Source organism: Falco cherrug, chromosome 11, assembly GCF_023634085.1.
Source record: "Falco cherrug isolate bFalChe1 chromosome 11, bFalChe1.pri, whole genome shotgun sequence".
Taxonomy (NCBI): Eukaryota; Metazoa; Chordata; class Aves; order Falconiformes; family Falconidae; genus Falco; species Falco cherrug.
The window spans coordinates 15,978,418-15,993,910 of NC_073707.1; the positions used below are offsets into that span (position 1 = coordinate 15,978,418).

The 15,493-nt window shown below is 43.2% G+C and overlaps 1 protein-coding gene across 3 annotated transcripts in view; it reads right to left on the minus strand.

Moving 5' to 3' along the window:
* Window positions 1-1,270: 1,270 nt before the first annotated feature.
* The window catches only part of PID1 (phosphotyrosine interaction domain containing 1), a 91,189-nt gene continuing 76,966 nt past the window's right edge, over window positions 1,271-15,493 (minus strand). For all 3 annotated transcript variants that reach the window (XM_055724003.1, XM_055724000.1, XM_055724001.1), the window contains one exon: window positions 1,271-3,255. In XM_055724003.1, the coding sequence (XP_055579978.1) occupies window positions 2,779-3,255 (477 nt within the window). In that variant the 3' untranslated portion in view covers window positions 1,271-2,778. The remainder of the gene's footprint in view (window positions 3,256-15,493) is intronic.

Genomic DNA, 15,493 nt, shown 5'->3' on the forward strand with positions numbered 1-15,493 from the left:
TTCCACTTCTGTCGGTTTCAATGTGTTAATTCCAAATAAAGCCAGCATGGTTTGCAGAAATTTAGACAGTCCTTAACAAAGAAATAAATAGAGAAGAAGAAAAAACCCAGCAAGGGTATTCTTTGTATAACCCACGCCTGCAGGTGACTTAGAGAGACAGGATCTTTTCAGCAGATCCCAGCATGTCAGAGGAAAGACCATGATTAAAAGCAAAATAATGTTGACATTTCTGTCCAGATGTGCTCTGGCCTGGACCGCTTGGTGAAAAGGGCAGGCTGTGTCAGTCAGAAGGGTCACACTCACCCCCCCACTGCAAGAACACCCCACACCTCTAAGTATTTGCTCCAGAAGTGAAAATCCCAAACCCAAATCATCCGCCGCAGTCCTCCGAGGCGGGCTGGTAGCTCCCTTCTCCCCCTCCCACACTTGAGCAGCCCTAGGTTAAGGGCTGGGACTCACAAGGAAACCTCTCCGCGGTCAGCAGGGACATCTGGCTGAGAGGATGTAACAGGGGACTCCACACGCTGATTCACAGCAACTTTGGTGGCAGAGCATCCAAACAAGTAAAGAAACTAACACATGATTACAGCTCTGAACAAAAAAACCCAAACAAACAAACAAACAAAAAGTCAAAAGTTGAATGAAGCTTTGCCTAATTCTGCCTTTGGTGAAAAAGACAGATACAGACATGGCAGGACTCAGACTTCTTTTTTTTTGTTGTTGTTGTGACCACCCTATAGCCCATACATGACCCTTTGCTTCCAAATGAGCACTGTGGGAAGAAAAAAATAAATCATTTTTAGAGCCATATTTGTAAAGAGTAGATTATCCAAAGATTCAGAAAGAAACTTTCTGGAAGCTGTCAGCCTGGTGTTTTATTCCCCATGCCACCATCTAATGTCACGCGTGAGCCATTCTGCCACCTCCGTAAGCAGGGCAAGATACTGCTCTCACCCAAAATCGCTCATTTCAGCTGGCCAAGCCGGGGTGGGGGAGTATCTCTGCCACCTCCTGCAAAGCAGAAATTATAAATCATGTCCACACAGAGCAAAGTTAAAAAAAATATCTCACAGTAATAATTTACCTAAATATTTAAAAGAAAATAATTTAAAAATGTTAGAGGTAGGACTCATGGAGACTGATGTAATACTAAATAGAAATGTTAACATTTTCATTCCACTAAATGAAATAAACACAGAACCCACAGACATAAAAAGACATGAAAAACCCACACAGTTTGCATTGGAAAGACAGCTTAAAACTCCCAAGCTTTAACTCAAAACATTATTTTTTTTTATTAAAGTATGAATGCATTTATGCTGGAGAATAGTTTACATACATTGTAATGCAACAAGCATATTTTCAAGAGGTGTGGGCCCTCCTCAATGTCTCCCATGCTCAATCTATACGCTTTAACACTGGACTCACACATACACTCACATACAAACACAGACCCACAAAACACAGACACAGAGCTATCTGCTTTGATTAGCTTTCTTTTAAGGCTTCTGTAAGGTGCCCTAGTGCCCCTAACATTACCATAATTACAAACAAAATTGTACAAAGGAGCAGCATGACTTGCAAACTATCGATCTGCTCTCGGCTTTAAAAAATGTCAAGTGAAACAAGTTTTTCCTTTTATTTGAGTTTTATTAAACATCTGCATTTAAGAAAGGCATGACTCTGTATATCTGTGAACAAGGAAAGATATGGGAATCTTAACATGAGCTTCTCAACCAGAACAGATGTTCAAACCTGACTCCTAAGGGACTGTTTCCTTTGATCTTTACAGTAACGCAGCCCTGGCTGTGCGATGAGGCACCACCAGCTCTATCCCACCAGGGCCACTCGGCCAGCAATGTGGAGACCGGTGACACGGAGTTGAGGCTACCATACTCATATCACTTCAGACCTGAGGTTGATGAGAAGTCACAGTTCAAATGCTGACAGACCCAAGTGTCCCTCAACTCTTACCAGTGGGCCCTCCTCCTGCAAAGCACATCAGGGTTGGAACACGCACAGGTAATGGTGCTGGCTCGCTGTACCCCTAGCCGTCACGGAGAATTTTTGCCCACCCCTTTTTGGTATCCTGCAGTATATAGTCTGAAACTGCAACTACTGGTGTTGGGTGAAAGACGTGGCAGCAGGTATATTAAGAAAATAAGTACAATGAATAAAATAAAGGATAGCATATGATATAATGTGTACATACAAGCATCTTCTTTCATTTTTTTATTTGTGAAATGTGAATTAACTGCAGAATGCCAGGCCGTTAGTCTAAAAGGCTATGTATGGATGTCTTAGCCTACGTACGGTCAAAGGTTTTTTGTGATGCATCACAGAGAAAGATTCTTCGGGAACCATTAGGGCTTTCCAGGTTTACTTGCTCTTGTGCATCAGCATCAGCCCCCAGCTAGGAACTCCGCAGAAGCAACTAATAAAATTGCCTGACCAGTCTTGTAAGACAAACAGGAATGAGTCTACTTCATTGGTATGCACCTGAACTACAGAGATGAGAAAGGGACAGTGATGGGTGGGTGAGAGAGTTGGGGGAGGGAGCTTTTTTCCTCACTTTTACAACAGCAGCAGATTTCAATGTAACGTAATTACTTTAATGATGCATATCTGTAGGTACTGAATTGCTCTTTTGATTTAAAAAGCTGGTCAGACAAGTGTTTGGCAGTCCTTTCATTCCCCAGTTTCAATTGTTGCTTATTCATCTATCAGGTCTCATTCCCTAGGCCATTTCTGCCTTTGCTGAACCGCGAATGAGTTCAGTCAGCCATCATCAGATTCAAATTCATGAGACACTTCCTCTGATGAGCTGTTCCTGTGGATCCGGCCATCGCTTTTCATGCTGTGAAAAGTCTTCTTAAAGGCCTCCATCATGGCATGGGCCAGCTTCTTGGCCTCCAGCTTGCTCTCACACTCTACAGCATGGCAGTCCATCTGGTAGGACAAGTCATCGTTGATCTCCCGATAGACCCAAGCAAAGATGTTTGGGCTGACGTTGTGGTCAGCAGTGCAGTAGGCTATACGTGCTACCTGAAAGGTATCCATGTGGACTGTTGCCTCACCTTTGAGGTCCAGATGATGCAGCCAGACTTGGAAAGGGCGAATTTCCAGAAGGGCATTAGCTGGGTAAATATCCTCCCTGGCGAGCGTGTGCTTCTTCCATAATTCAATGACTGGTTTCTCCGTGCAGCCTGACAAAAATTGCATCCCTGTTGTGGAAACCTTACCCAAATACGTAACCTGCAAAGAAGAGCAAAGATAGGTGAAGCACAGGTGGCCGACTCCGGTGTTGCTTTCTGCCATTCCAGGGAACTTTCCTTTATTCAGAAAATAAAAGCGTCCCCACATACAAACTCCCCAATTTCCCCATCATTTCCAGTAAAACAGTTTTCAAACTGCTTTCCAGATATTTGCTTTCTCAGATGCTGACTTCAGCATTCAAACCCAGATGTTAAAATTGTTCAGTCTCTGAGTGTCAAGGGATTCACCCTCTCCAGGTCCCCTGGAAAGCCCAGCTCTAGAGCCCGTGACTGTACCCCTAAGCTTACACCAGCAAGTCTAAGTGTCAGTGGAGCAGGCCCCAGGTAGCTGTAACGCTAACCATTTTTTTTCCTTCTACTTTATTCAGATGATTTATTTGTATCGTATTTCAAACATTAATATTAGGATGACTGAGACATTCTCAGTTTGATAACGCAAAGCTGCAGGTGGTCAGAAAAGCATGATCATGGCAGAGAATTTTAAAGCTTTTGAATGTTTTTTTCCAAAATGATCCTGTTTTTCCACCACTTCTGCTGTTTCTACTTAAGTATTAAGCCAGGAATAGCTCAAAGCTGTTCAGAACTCTATCTTTGAGCAGGGCTGAGACATTTATGACATCAATTTAAGGAAATATGCTGTTAAAAAAGTCTAGTGCTAAATCTACCTTAGTTTAATCACATCATCTCTGTGCTGTTCTGTCTAGCTCTTTTGAGTAAATATCATGTTATCCAATCTGCACAGGAAAGCAGGGTGGTTTTAGTGCCCTTATTGTATTTTGTTGACCAAAAATCAAATTTACTGAAGGTCCGTACCAAAACACTGTATTAAGCCTTCGCAGAAACACTGCCCTAAATCTGTGCAGGTGCTCAAGAGGCTTTCTTCCACTTACAGCTGAATGGAAGATTATTTTATCTGGGAAAAGGGATTTTCTCTAGAAAAAGACAGATCAATGCCACATAAATACAATTATGCGGATTATTCTATTTATTGCTGTTGTCAGAACAGTGCACTTAAGAACAACTATATGAAAGCAAAATTGCCTCTAATTTGTCTCTTGCAGCCGTAACTGCTTGAGACAGAATCTTGTGCCTCTTGGTCGATGTCTTATAACCTCATGTGCATTTTACTCCAGGCATTTGGAGAAAAAAATGTAATCACATTCACTTTCCAAACTAATTTCTTCACAATTCTGTATTAAACACAGAGTATCAGCTATTTTTGTTTTGTATATGCTTTAAGAAATGCAAATAAAAATTACGGGATTTTCACATTTAAACACAGCAAAAAAATCATACCCACAAGGAATACAGGATTTGTATTCCATGCAAACACAATTTTCCACAAGAAAAATATTTTGCTGCAAGCTTCATAGGTTTTGTTAAACTCAGAGACCTAAATTAAGCCGTAATTAAGGAAAAAGCTTACAAAACATTATTGGAAGTCTGTGTGGCTTAATCACGCCTGCCAAAAAAGCAATTTCATAGCACTGACATTTCAAAATGGGAAGTCTTATTCTTTGCCTATAAATATTCATGCTTTGCACTGGGAGTATGTTAAATCTTATAAAGCTTTCTACTTTTTGGAACAGTGGGACACACAACAGCTAGAACAGTTAACAAGGCAAGACCTACCAGTGTTTTGCTTTATTTTATTTTAGTAGTGATGAGAGTTGAGTTCCCAAAAGTACTGTAGAATAACCTAAAAGAAAACCTCAGAGCTCACAGTGCCAAATAAATGCATACAAACAGCACATGCAAGACCAACAAGGAATGTGTCTGCAACATACTGTGGGGTATTTCAACATATACCCACAGTCATACTGCTTTGAAAAGATCAAGATCAGTGTGCAAAACTGCACATTCAATATATTCTCTGAAGGTTTGCTCAGCACCATTTCATATTCACAAGCCAGCCAACAAAAGACCAACACACACTGTAAATAAATTGAGCATTTGGGGTTAGATTCAAAGCCCATCACAGTAACAGAAGTCCTTCGCTGACTTCAAAAGAGATTTGTACAAAGCCCTTAAACCCTGAGGAACAGAGAACTAGCCTCTTGCTCACGCTCTTTGTCACCGCCCAAATACAGTTTTGAATTCCCAGCCTCAGCAAAGATGCTGCCACCACTGCAACATTTCTCCCCCCAACTGCTGTTTGGAGACTGGTATCACTTGGAGCCCACAGAAACAAGCGCCTCTCATTAGTGAACAACAGTAAATTCAGGAAATCATTTCATTACACGCTTGTCTGCAAGAGGAAGCTGTTGACAGCACGTGAGATGCCCTGCCACAACAGCAGGAGGAATGGGCGAGGAGAGGAAAGCAAAGGCAGCTCCATCCCACTTAGGAAGCTTTATTACAGGTCTTCCCAGGCAGTTAGTGCTGCTGAGCTCAGTGCTGCAAATCTACCCCCAGCACACAGAGCATCAGCTTTCAGTACAGACGACTCCCAAGTGATGCTCAGGACACCGCTGGCAGCTGAGGAGCAACATCAGAGGGGACTGTCACACGGGAGTGTAAATCAAGTTTAATATTCTCCCTCTTCCTGCCCTGCCACTAGCTGCAACCCCCTGTTGGCCATCGATACGTGCGTGGCCTGCCTAAGTATGAAGTTACAAAAAAAAATAATGTATTTCCTTACACATAAAGTATTTGTATTTAAATAAAATAAAAAAAAAAAAAAAGCAAGCAGTGATTTACTCTGATAGCAGCCAAGGCAAAAGTAACTAATAAGAAGGATGGGATGGATGATGCCTTGTTTACCAAAATGGGAGATAATAGTGTGGTTTAGTGTCCCAGTTCTGTCACAGTATAACTGTGTAGGAACCTTTAGAAATTTGCCTCCTTTAACACCACCTTGCAACTCTATCATATACATTTCATTTTCATTTGAGGACACATTTGTAAATATTTATAAGGTGCTTAGATACTACAACAAGGAGTTCACAAGAGAGACAAGAAACAAACTCTAGTTTAGAGTTTCTCTTGTACTGTGTCTTACATAGAAACATCAACACCTACTAATGTTTTGGGGTTGGGGTTTTTTTCTTTTTAAAGAAATGACCATTTTCTTTTTCCTAGTTGAGATAAAAGCATTTCACATGAGCAGCATTACCGAAGCTCTTAGCGAGGACAGATGTCTAACATTTCATCACTTCACAATCCCTGCTAAACACAGAACAGGGATACAGGGGCTGGCAAGACACATCAAATATTTGACATAAAACAAGGCAGTATCCTGTTCAGAACAAAGTTTTCTTCATGATTAAGTATCACATACATGTTATCCATTACGTATTAATCCATCTGGAGCTGACCAATTTAGTAACTTAGGTATTAACATTTGTGTAAGTGCAGGGACATTACCAGTACGAACTAAAACCAGCAAAAGATAGATCTACAGGGCACTTATCTCTGAGCTTTCAGTTACAAGGTTATTCCACAAGCAATGCTCCCTGTGTTTCAGCTCCTACCTCACCACATCTCACAGCACACTCACCTTTATTTAAATTCCCAGAAACCACCGACCATCACATCAATAGAGTAAAGCTATTACAGTACAACCATCTTCCTTTCCAGTTTCCAAGTTTACCAACCAAAGATCAAAGAACAGAATATTCCTCCCATTATCAGATGGAGAAGAAAATTATTCTGAGGCAAAAATTCCCACTGGTGATCTTTTCCATTAAAATTGATGGCATCTCATCAGTGTGAAGCCATCAGAAAGTATATATATATAAAAAAAATTCATCTTTAATACTCATAAGAACCAGATGTGAACGGCACAGAAAGACACTACTATTTTCATTATCTTTATTATTGTCATCATTGCTATTATTATTATTATGTGTCCATGTGCAAACACACACTGAAGAAGTGCCTGAACAGATTCAACTGTATAGGCTTACTAACTAGAGGATAATTATTGACAAGGACTGGCAGTAGCCACAGCTCAGGCTGAAAGCTCCATCTATGATAATACAGCTCTGACCACCAGCCCAAGTGCACCAGGACTGACTAATGCTTTTTCCTCCTCCAAAACACTGGACAGAGGTCACTGGGCAGCAAACATCAGTCCAGGAAGATGACTTATTTGTGACAGCAAGGCATGCCCTATAGCAAATCGTCCTATACACACACGGCCAGCAGCCATGTTCCCTGCCCTTTAGCCTCAGTGCAAGGCAGGGTAGCCACAGGTTGGTTGTAATGTGTAAATTATCATCAAGCTGCTGCAGTCTTTACTTGTTTTGGACACTGTATTTTAAGTGAGAAAAGGAAAGGAAAAGCCAGCTCAATGCCACTGTGCTAACCTTAGAGAAATAAAGGCGTTTTATATCCTGTCTTCTTTCAGGGGTAGGAATGTATTTCTTCATGGTACTTTTAGTCCTTTGGTTTGTGTGCTTCATCTTTCCCATGGATCTCTGGAAGATCAACTTGCAACAACTTCTTGTGCATGCTAAAATTATCTACATTCTTCCCAGCCTTTCTATGGCAAACTGGCATTTTCCATCTGATCCTTCGCTCCCTGGCAAGCCACTGTCACCCAACATGACATAAAATACACTTGTGGTTTCAGCATTTCTGTGCTTGCAAACATTCAAACCTTTACTGAAAGCCAAGATGCTCTGAAGAGCTCCTTATTTCACCCTAGAGACTTGCCAACACCAGTGTCAGTATCTGACCAAACTGTCCTCAACAGAAGAATGCTGTGCCTTTGCCCTTTCATAACACAGCTGCAGCCATCTGACATGTAGAGATGTCTCATGCCAAAGGACATGAAGATTAATCGATGTCATCTTTCATGCACTGTCCTGGACATACAAAAACATCTGAGTATTTTGACATTGTTGTTTTCATCCCCTTCAGTCCAGTAAAGTATAATGAAAATATCTTTTAATAACTAGGCTCAAGAGCTTACCAACTTTGAAAAGACCAATTTAGCTGCTGCCACAGACATTTTCACTTCCAGCACAACACAATTTGTCAGAAATAATAAGGGTATTTTACTTTCCATACTCCATTTTCGTCATCAATCTCACATTGTTTACTTGCATTTCATAGGAGATAAAGAACAGCTTAGCTCCTGCGTGTGTTGACCTGACTTCAGATCTGACTCCCCTATGGACCATAACTGCTCCTAACTCATGAGCCTCAGTTGTTCCCCTGAAATTAGGTGGCCCAGTTTCTTTTTCTCCCTCTGTTCCCTATCCCCAGTCCAGAGACTATCATTGCTCCAAGAAAGCAGATCCAAGTTGTAAAGATCTATAATTACTGCATTACACAAGGGCAGATGCTCTCGGCACAGGAGTCTGGCAAAGGAACACGTACACACACAGGACTCTGGCCTCTCTTATTATTCAAGACCATGATCAAAGGACCTTATGGAAAATTAACTATTTGGTTATTTCTTTAATATAAGTATTTCTTCCACACCAGATAATGAGGGCCTTCATCAACAAAATTAACAAAAAAAACAGAAAAATTAAAGCAAATAGAGCACTGAACTTGAGCCAACAGGTATTTGCACATTTGCAGTTACCAGAGGATGCCCTAGAGGATCCTGAATCTTATGTAAATCTTAGTAATAGATGACTGTCTCTTTTGTCAATCTGTGTTTTAAAATAAACATTCTTTTAGCCATCAATCTGGTCTAGTTGCAACTGATTATGTTTGATCTGAGACAGTACAATATTCCTCACTTAAAGGTAAGGAGACATTTTCTTCCTAAAATCAGAAGAATTTCTCCTGTGGCAACTTCAGGGCATGTGGTAATGAAAAAGCAATTGGAATGGGCTGTGTCAGGATGCACTGGTATAGACCCTCCAAGTCAGCAAGCAAACTGTCAGTTTGCCCCAGCCAAGCAAGAAGCAACAGCCTAAAGATCAGGTAAACTCACAATAATATTTAAGAGGAATACAGAGGAGACTTGAAGAAAGGAGCAGACAAAAGCAGGTTTGGAAGGGCACATACATGTCTTGCTACAAATTGCTGTTGGAACGCAGATAAACATGCAGATGCTCTCTGGGTTAGCAGTACAAAAGCACACACAGGACAAGAAAGCTCAAACTTCCCCCTGCCTCCATGCATATATTGTTAAGGCCAGAACAACGCAAGCTCAATCTCCACATCAGTGCCAGGTCTGGAATACACTGTGAGAAGCTGCTGCTCAAAAAAACTGCACTCGGGCTTCCCTGTACCCCAGCAGCCGCAGCAGACAGCCATGCCACCAGGCACCAGGCTTGGTGAAAGCCAGAGCCGTCTGGATACAGCCCCATATCTTCCAGTGCCTCCAAGAGGCATCAGAAGATTTCATTAGATATGGTGCTGATCAATCTGAAAATTCACCTTTTTTAGTTCAGAGATAAAACCAAATAAAAAAATATAAGAGAAAATAAGATTAAAAGGCCACATTTCCCTGTGGCCATTGCCACCTGGAATACCTCCCCTTCATGCAGTATGTTACCCTCCCATCCCTGGTCACAAAGCTTTGGAAAGACTCTCCCGAGAGGAGTCGTGGACCTGCCAGGACGTTTGCTGGTCCCTTGGGGCTGAGGAACACAGTGCAGCATTTGGAAAGCCAGACAGGAGATAAGGTGGCCCCAGTGGGGAGCTTCATTGCAATGGCAGTGTGTACAGAGCCCCAGTGCCACTGCCACAGGGTGCCTGGAGCAGGTCAGGGCCCACTGGAGGGTCGCGCAGCTCTGGGCGCTGAAACTGGCTGGTTTGATCCACAGCGGAGCTGAGATACGAGGGGACAGGCCTGCAGCAGGCTGCCCATCAGCTCAGTCAGTCACGGCACTTCTTTCATTTCACTAAAAGCAAATTTAGCTGTAGCCATTTGTAACATCTTTAATTAATCCAGCCAGCCCCTGGCACGGAGGGAGCGCTCGGAGCCAGCCCTCGTGCCCATCTCCTCGCACCACCTCAGGCACAGTGACTCTGCCTCAGGCTGGCGGCTTTGGGATTTAGAGCCAAAACCTGCTTTTTGGCTCTGAAGGAAAAACAAAAATATCCCAGACATTCCACCGGATCACTGAGCAAATACCGTGAGCTGCATTCAAGCAACATTTGCTTAAGTAAGACCCAACAAAATGACTCAGTTAAGGAAAAAGGCTGCACAGTTTCCCTCTGCGTCTCACTGCTTCCTTATCCACACCGCCTGCCACCCAGCCAAGGACTTCGCAGCACAAACACGAGGGTCTTTGTGGGAACCGCAGGGCTCCTCAGCACACAGGAATACTCAGTAAATGCAGTAACAAGGCTTACAGAAATATGTGAAGAACTGTTTTATTTTGGAAACAAAATTCAGAGGGATAACAAACTGAGCTGGGTAACCGTTTAATAGAAAATAGCCATTGACAGCTGCCCTCTGGTTTAGGAAGGAGGGGAAAAAAAGATCAGTAGTTAATGTCTGATTTATTCCGAGGAATTGAAGAGTAGCTCCAGAAAAAGCTGGAAGTGTCAGCACCTCCTCAGCAGTTAAGTCAACAGTCAGCATCTGACTCCTTTAGTGAGAACAAAGCTGAACCTAAGCCTTAAAACAATGCTAAAATTCTCCCTTGAAAACAAAAAATAATAAATAAGCCCACCAAGAAATGCATTCCACTTTTTACGTCTTCAGAACTCCTTCAGAAAAACAACCGCTGGGCAGCAGCTGCTCCTTCCCTCCCTCCGTCTCTCCCCACGGCCATGCTTGCAGCAGCCCTCTTCACAGGTGTCTTTATTTTCCCATGTGTTTCTCAGCTGTGACCACGCAGCAGATCCTGCCTTAGCTCGGTCCCAGGAAGGATTCACCACACAAGTAAGGTGTCAAGAGATAGTGCGGGGCAGTCATTTTGGACATAACCCAATCGTCCAACTAAATCCCTTTAAAGGACACAAAAACTCAGGTTATTTCTACCCATCATTTTCTTCCACATTTTACAGCCTCCGTGCTTCCAAGTAGCTGTAGCAGGTGAAGGAGAAGTAAGAAGTGAAAACACCTTTTCTTGAAAAATTCTCATGCCTAGTAGAAAGAAAAACCTATTACTGATTTCACTGCTGGTTCTGAGCTGGCCTAGGAAAGCCCTTGAACACGGCAGCAGGCAGAGCAGATGAGTTACTGTGGCCCAGGGTGGGTGTCCCAATGTCCAGTTTGCATCTGCCAGGGCAGCACCTCGGGCATGGGGCCTTTCTGACCGAGGGCAGAGCGCACCCAAGAAGGACCTCTCATTCCTCAGACACCGAGCAGGACAAACACTCCAGGGACTTTGTTTGTCCAGTTCTGAGCTTCCCAGGTCAAGAGAGACAGGGAACTACCGGAGAGGGTCTGGCGGAGGGCTACGGAGATGAGGGGACTGGAGCATCCCCGTATGAGGAGAGGCTGAGAGAGCTGGGAATGTTTGGCCTGAAGAATAGAAGACTGAGAACATGAATACCTTCAGGGCCATTGTCAAGAGGATGGGGCCGGGCTCTTTTCAGTGGTGCCCAGCAACAGGACAAGGGGCAACGGGCACAAACTGCCACACAGGAAGTTCCATCAGAATACGAGGAAAAACCTCTTTACCTTGAGGGTGATGGAGCACTGGAACAGGCTGCCCAGAGAGGCTGTGGGGTCTCCTTCTCTAGAGTAATTCAAAACCCACCTGGATGCTTTAGGTGAACCTGCTTTAGCATGCAAGCTAGACTAGATGATCTCCAGAGGTCCCTTCCAACCTCAGCCACTGTGTAATTCTGTGACTGCAGATGACTCATGTCAAGCACAGGGCACCCCTCTCAGACACTGTCCCAGCTCTGAGTGAGAGACCCAAGAGCACATAGACATCCCAGAGTCCCTTTTCCCAGCCAAATAAAACCCCAGTCCTCCCAGAGCAGAGCTCTGCTAGGCCTCCCACTGATGGCACTTGGGGAGGGGAGCAGAAGACAAAGACCACTGCATGGTGCCCACAGGAGCAAAGCCCTCCTTATTCTGCACAACCAGCCCCATGATCAACACCAACGCACACTGCCTGGGGGAGAGGCGGAGAAAATACACTGATATTTGACAATTTCAGGATTTAGTAAATAAATGCGCTGGGAGAGAAAAAAATTACCCTTGAAGGCTTAACCTCTAAGCTCTGAGAGGAATAAAACTAAACAAGAAAAAGCGTGATGGCTCCACAGGTCAAATAGCCAGTGCATGATAAATAAGGCAGCAAGCAGAGCTCCCCTTCGGAAAAAGAACCCTGAGAAATGCAACGGTCCAAGCTTTTCACCTTTCATTACATCAGGCTGCTGCTCAACAAGCCTTTTTATAAACTACCCTGCATACTAAACTACTTTCCTCAGTTAGAACTAAGAGTATCTAACTTATATCCAGCAACCAGGAGACTCTGCCGAATTGGCGAAATGGTTAATCAAGCCCAAACACAACCTCAGCAAGAGCCAGCTGTGCTCCCTGCAATCTCCTGTTAACAACAGAAGGATCGCCTCTTGCATTTCATTTTCCACTGGACAGGAAGCTCTTTTGTGGTTTGGCTTCTGGGGTTGAGTCTGAAACGAAATCAAGTGGAACTGGCAAACTGCAGCTAGCTTGCAGTTGGAGACACTTGGGTCCCGCTGCAAGTGGAAGATTTACGCTGCACTATTTAGAACTCAAGAAATCAATTGAATTCTAGCAGCGATTTTAAAATGTTGTAGTGCAAGACATAACTGAATGAACATATACATTGATCCCACACAACCTCAGCAGGGCTGCTGGACACCCTACTGTACAAGTTGATGACTACTTTTATTCCCAAATATTTTCTTTATGTTGCTGTTTAGATCACTTTCTTCCTTTGTCTCCTTTTATTGCCTCATATAACTTCCTTTCTTTGTGCCCAGTTATCACTGGATTGAAATTAATTGTCGGATAAGCCAGTTCATTTCCCATTGTCCTTCAGGAGTTCTCAGGGCAAGCAGAGATGTGGAGGCAGCCAGGGAAGTGAGAACAAAACCAATCCACCCTGCAGCCACTAGCTGCGATTAGTTTCCTTCATACAAAGTCCTTCCAAAACCTCTCCTTTGCCACCTCAAAAAAAATTAACTTTCAGAATGTCCCTTCTGCCAGGAGAAAGTGGTCTAAGGTCTGCATGACCAAGACCTCCCCCCAAACAGACACCTACCTTCACGTTTATGTTCAAATTACACACAAACTTTTCCCCTACACATTCTTTATTTACATGAGGTTGAAACCAAGCATGGAAATCTGATTAAGCAACTCATCATGTTTCAGAAAGCTTTTCAGTCCTGGGCTTCCCACAGCTGTTGTCTTATAGCAGTGGGAAGGAGCCCAGGGGCAGATGGGGGGGGGAGCAGGCTGTTTGCTTTTACTTTGTTCCCCTTCCTTTCCAACCCACAGAAAGCTCGCTTCGGCACCAGTCCAAAAAAACACTCCAGCTACACTTCATGCAGCATGCAAAGAGCGAGTAAGGGAGTGGCTATACAACTTGGGCCACCAAGGCATGTGCATTTTACATCCTCTCCAAGACTTTGGACACTGAAGTACTCCCAGAAAGCCATGCAGAGTGCCAGTTTTTCAAGATCTTTTATGGCTAAGAGATCTGTCCTCAAGGTTCCCTTCTTTGAGCATTCCCTACAAGATCCCTGTATTTCCCCTTTATTCTTCCTTTTAAAAGAAGATGCCAAGTAATAAAACTTAACAAAGCCCGTGTTACTAAGGTATTCAGTTCTGGAGACCAAACATCTCAACTGCACTTGCTCTCTGGCACAACTTGACAACACCTGAAATTAAGAGCAAAAGGGAAGGGAGCCAACTCCAGGGACCACTGAAGTTGACTACAAATTGGGTTTGTATTTCAAGAGACGTGTCAGGCCTACATCACAGGAAGAACAGAAAAAAAACAGTGACAACTACACATTTCAGTTCTTCCTCCCCGAGTACCACAAGACCAGTAACATTCAAAAAAAGGAAAAAAATTATGAAACAAACCACAGACATGAGAGACTCCCAGAAATGGCAGCACTTACTCCTCCTGCTGTCCTCCACAAACTGCAAATGGAACGCACTCCCTGAAGAGAACAGGGGAACACAGAAGTATCACCTCCTATATAAATGTAACTACACCCACATCTGGAAAGTCTTCTATTAAGGTACTTGGTCATTAGTTTTCTATCTCTTTAACACATCACTACGGGAAAGGAGTTCCATGACTTAGCAAAACCCTTAGAGATTTTTTCAGCTCTCACAAGTTTTAGCATCTCCAGGAAAAGTCTTATTCAAAGGCTGGAGAAGAAGAAATACAGTGCCTACACTGGGATGGAGTTCTTACACTGCAGCAATGAAAAACAGATCTTGCATATTTCAACTTAATAAAAAGCACTAAATATATTATTAAAAAGAAAATATAGTTAAACAACTTTATTTCTAAATGAGCCCTTAGATAAATATGCCTGATTTATCATTTGTGGTTTTCTGGTGTTAGGAAATTCTGGTTTAGGGCCATAGCAACACGGGCTCTGCACAGACAGAAAGAATACAACATCACTGCCTTTAAGGTTTATGACACTGTATTACAATTTAACTAGAAATTTCCCACTCAGCAATGCAACAGTATGTTAGCAGACTAACCAAAAGATTTTCAAAGAACAAATGTGTCTCACAGAGTATAATATGGCAACAAGCAGTTTTTAATTCATTTCCAAAGCCATGGTTCACAGTGCTGCCGAGGTCCTGTTTTCACAATGCATTTGCTGCTTGCCTATGCCTTCAATACAGTCATTTTCCATTTGGATAATGTCTTTCCAAACACTACAGAAAAATCTAAAAGTGATTCTTATCCCTCATAAGCATCCAGTAAATCAGGCATTCACGCAGGCTACCTGAGCTCCAGGGAGGTTTGTCTCCTGGGAATTCCTCCAGGCAGTGAGGTGTCTTTTACAGTGACACAGAGGGAGCCTCCCTCCTTTTCCAGTTAATTTAACCACAGCATCACCTGTGCACCTCTCCAAAAAACCCTATATTGCTTCAACCCATTCTCTTGGCATGTATTTCAGCTCTAAGGCACTGAGCCTACATGACAGCCAGAAAGCACAGTCCTCAACCACCTGGAGCAAAAACCAAAACGTGGAGACTTCTGTGGTGCTAATTTCAGCCAAGATGAAAGCAAAGACCAAGCCCTGGTTTGGAGAGCCTGGAAGGCAGCACTCCAAAGTGGAGGACTGTCTGGAGGAAGGCAAGGGAGGGAGGCAAAGGTCTT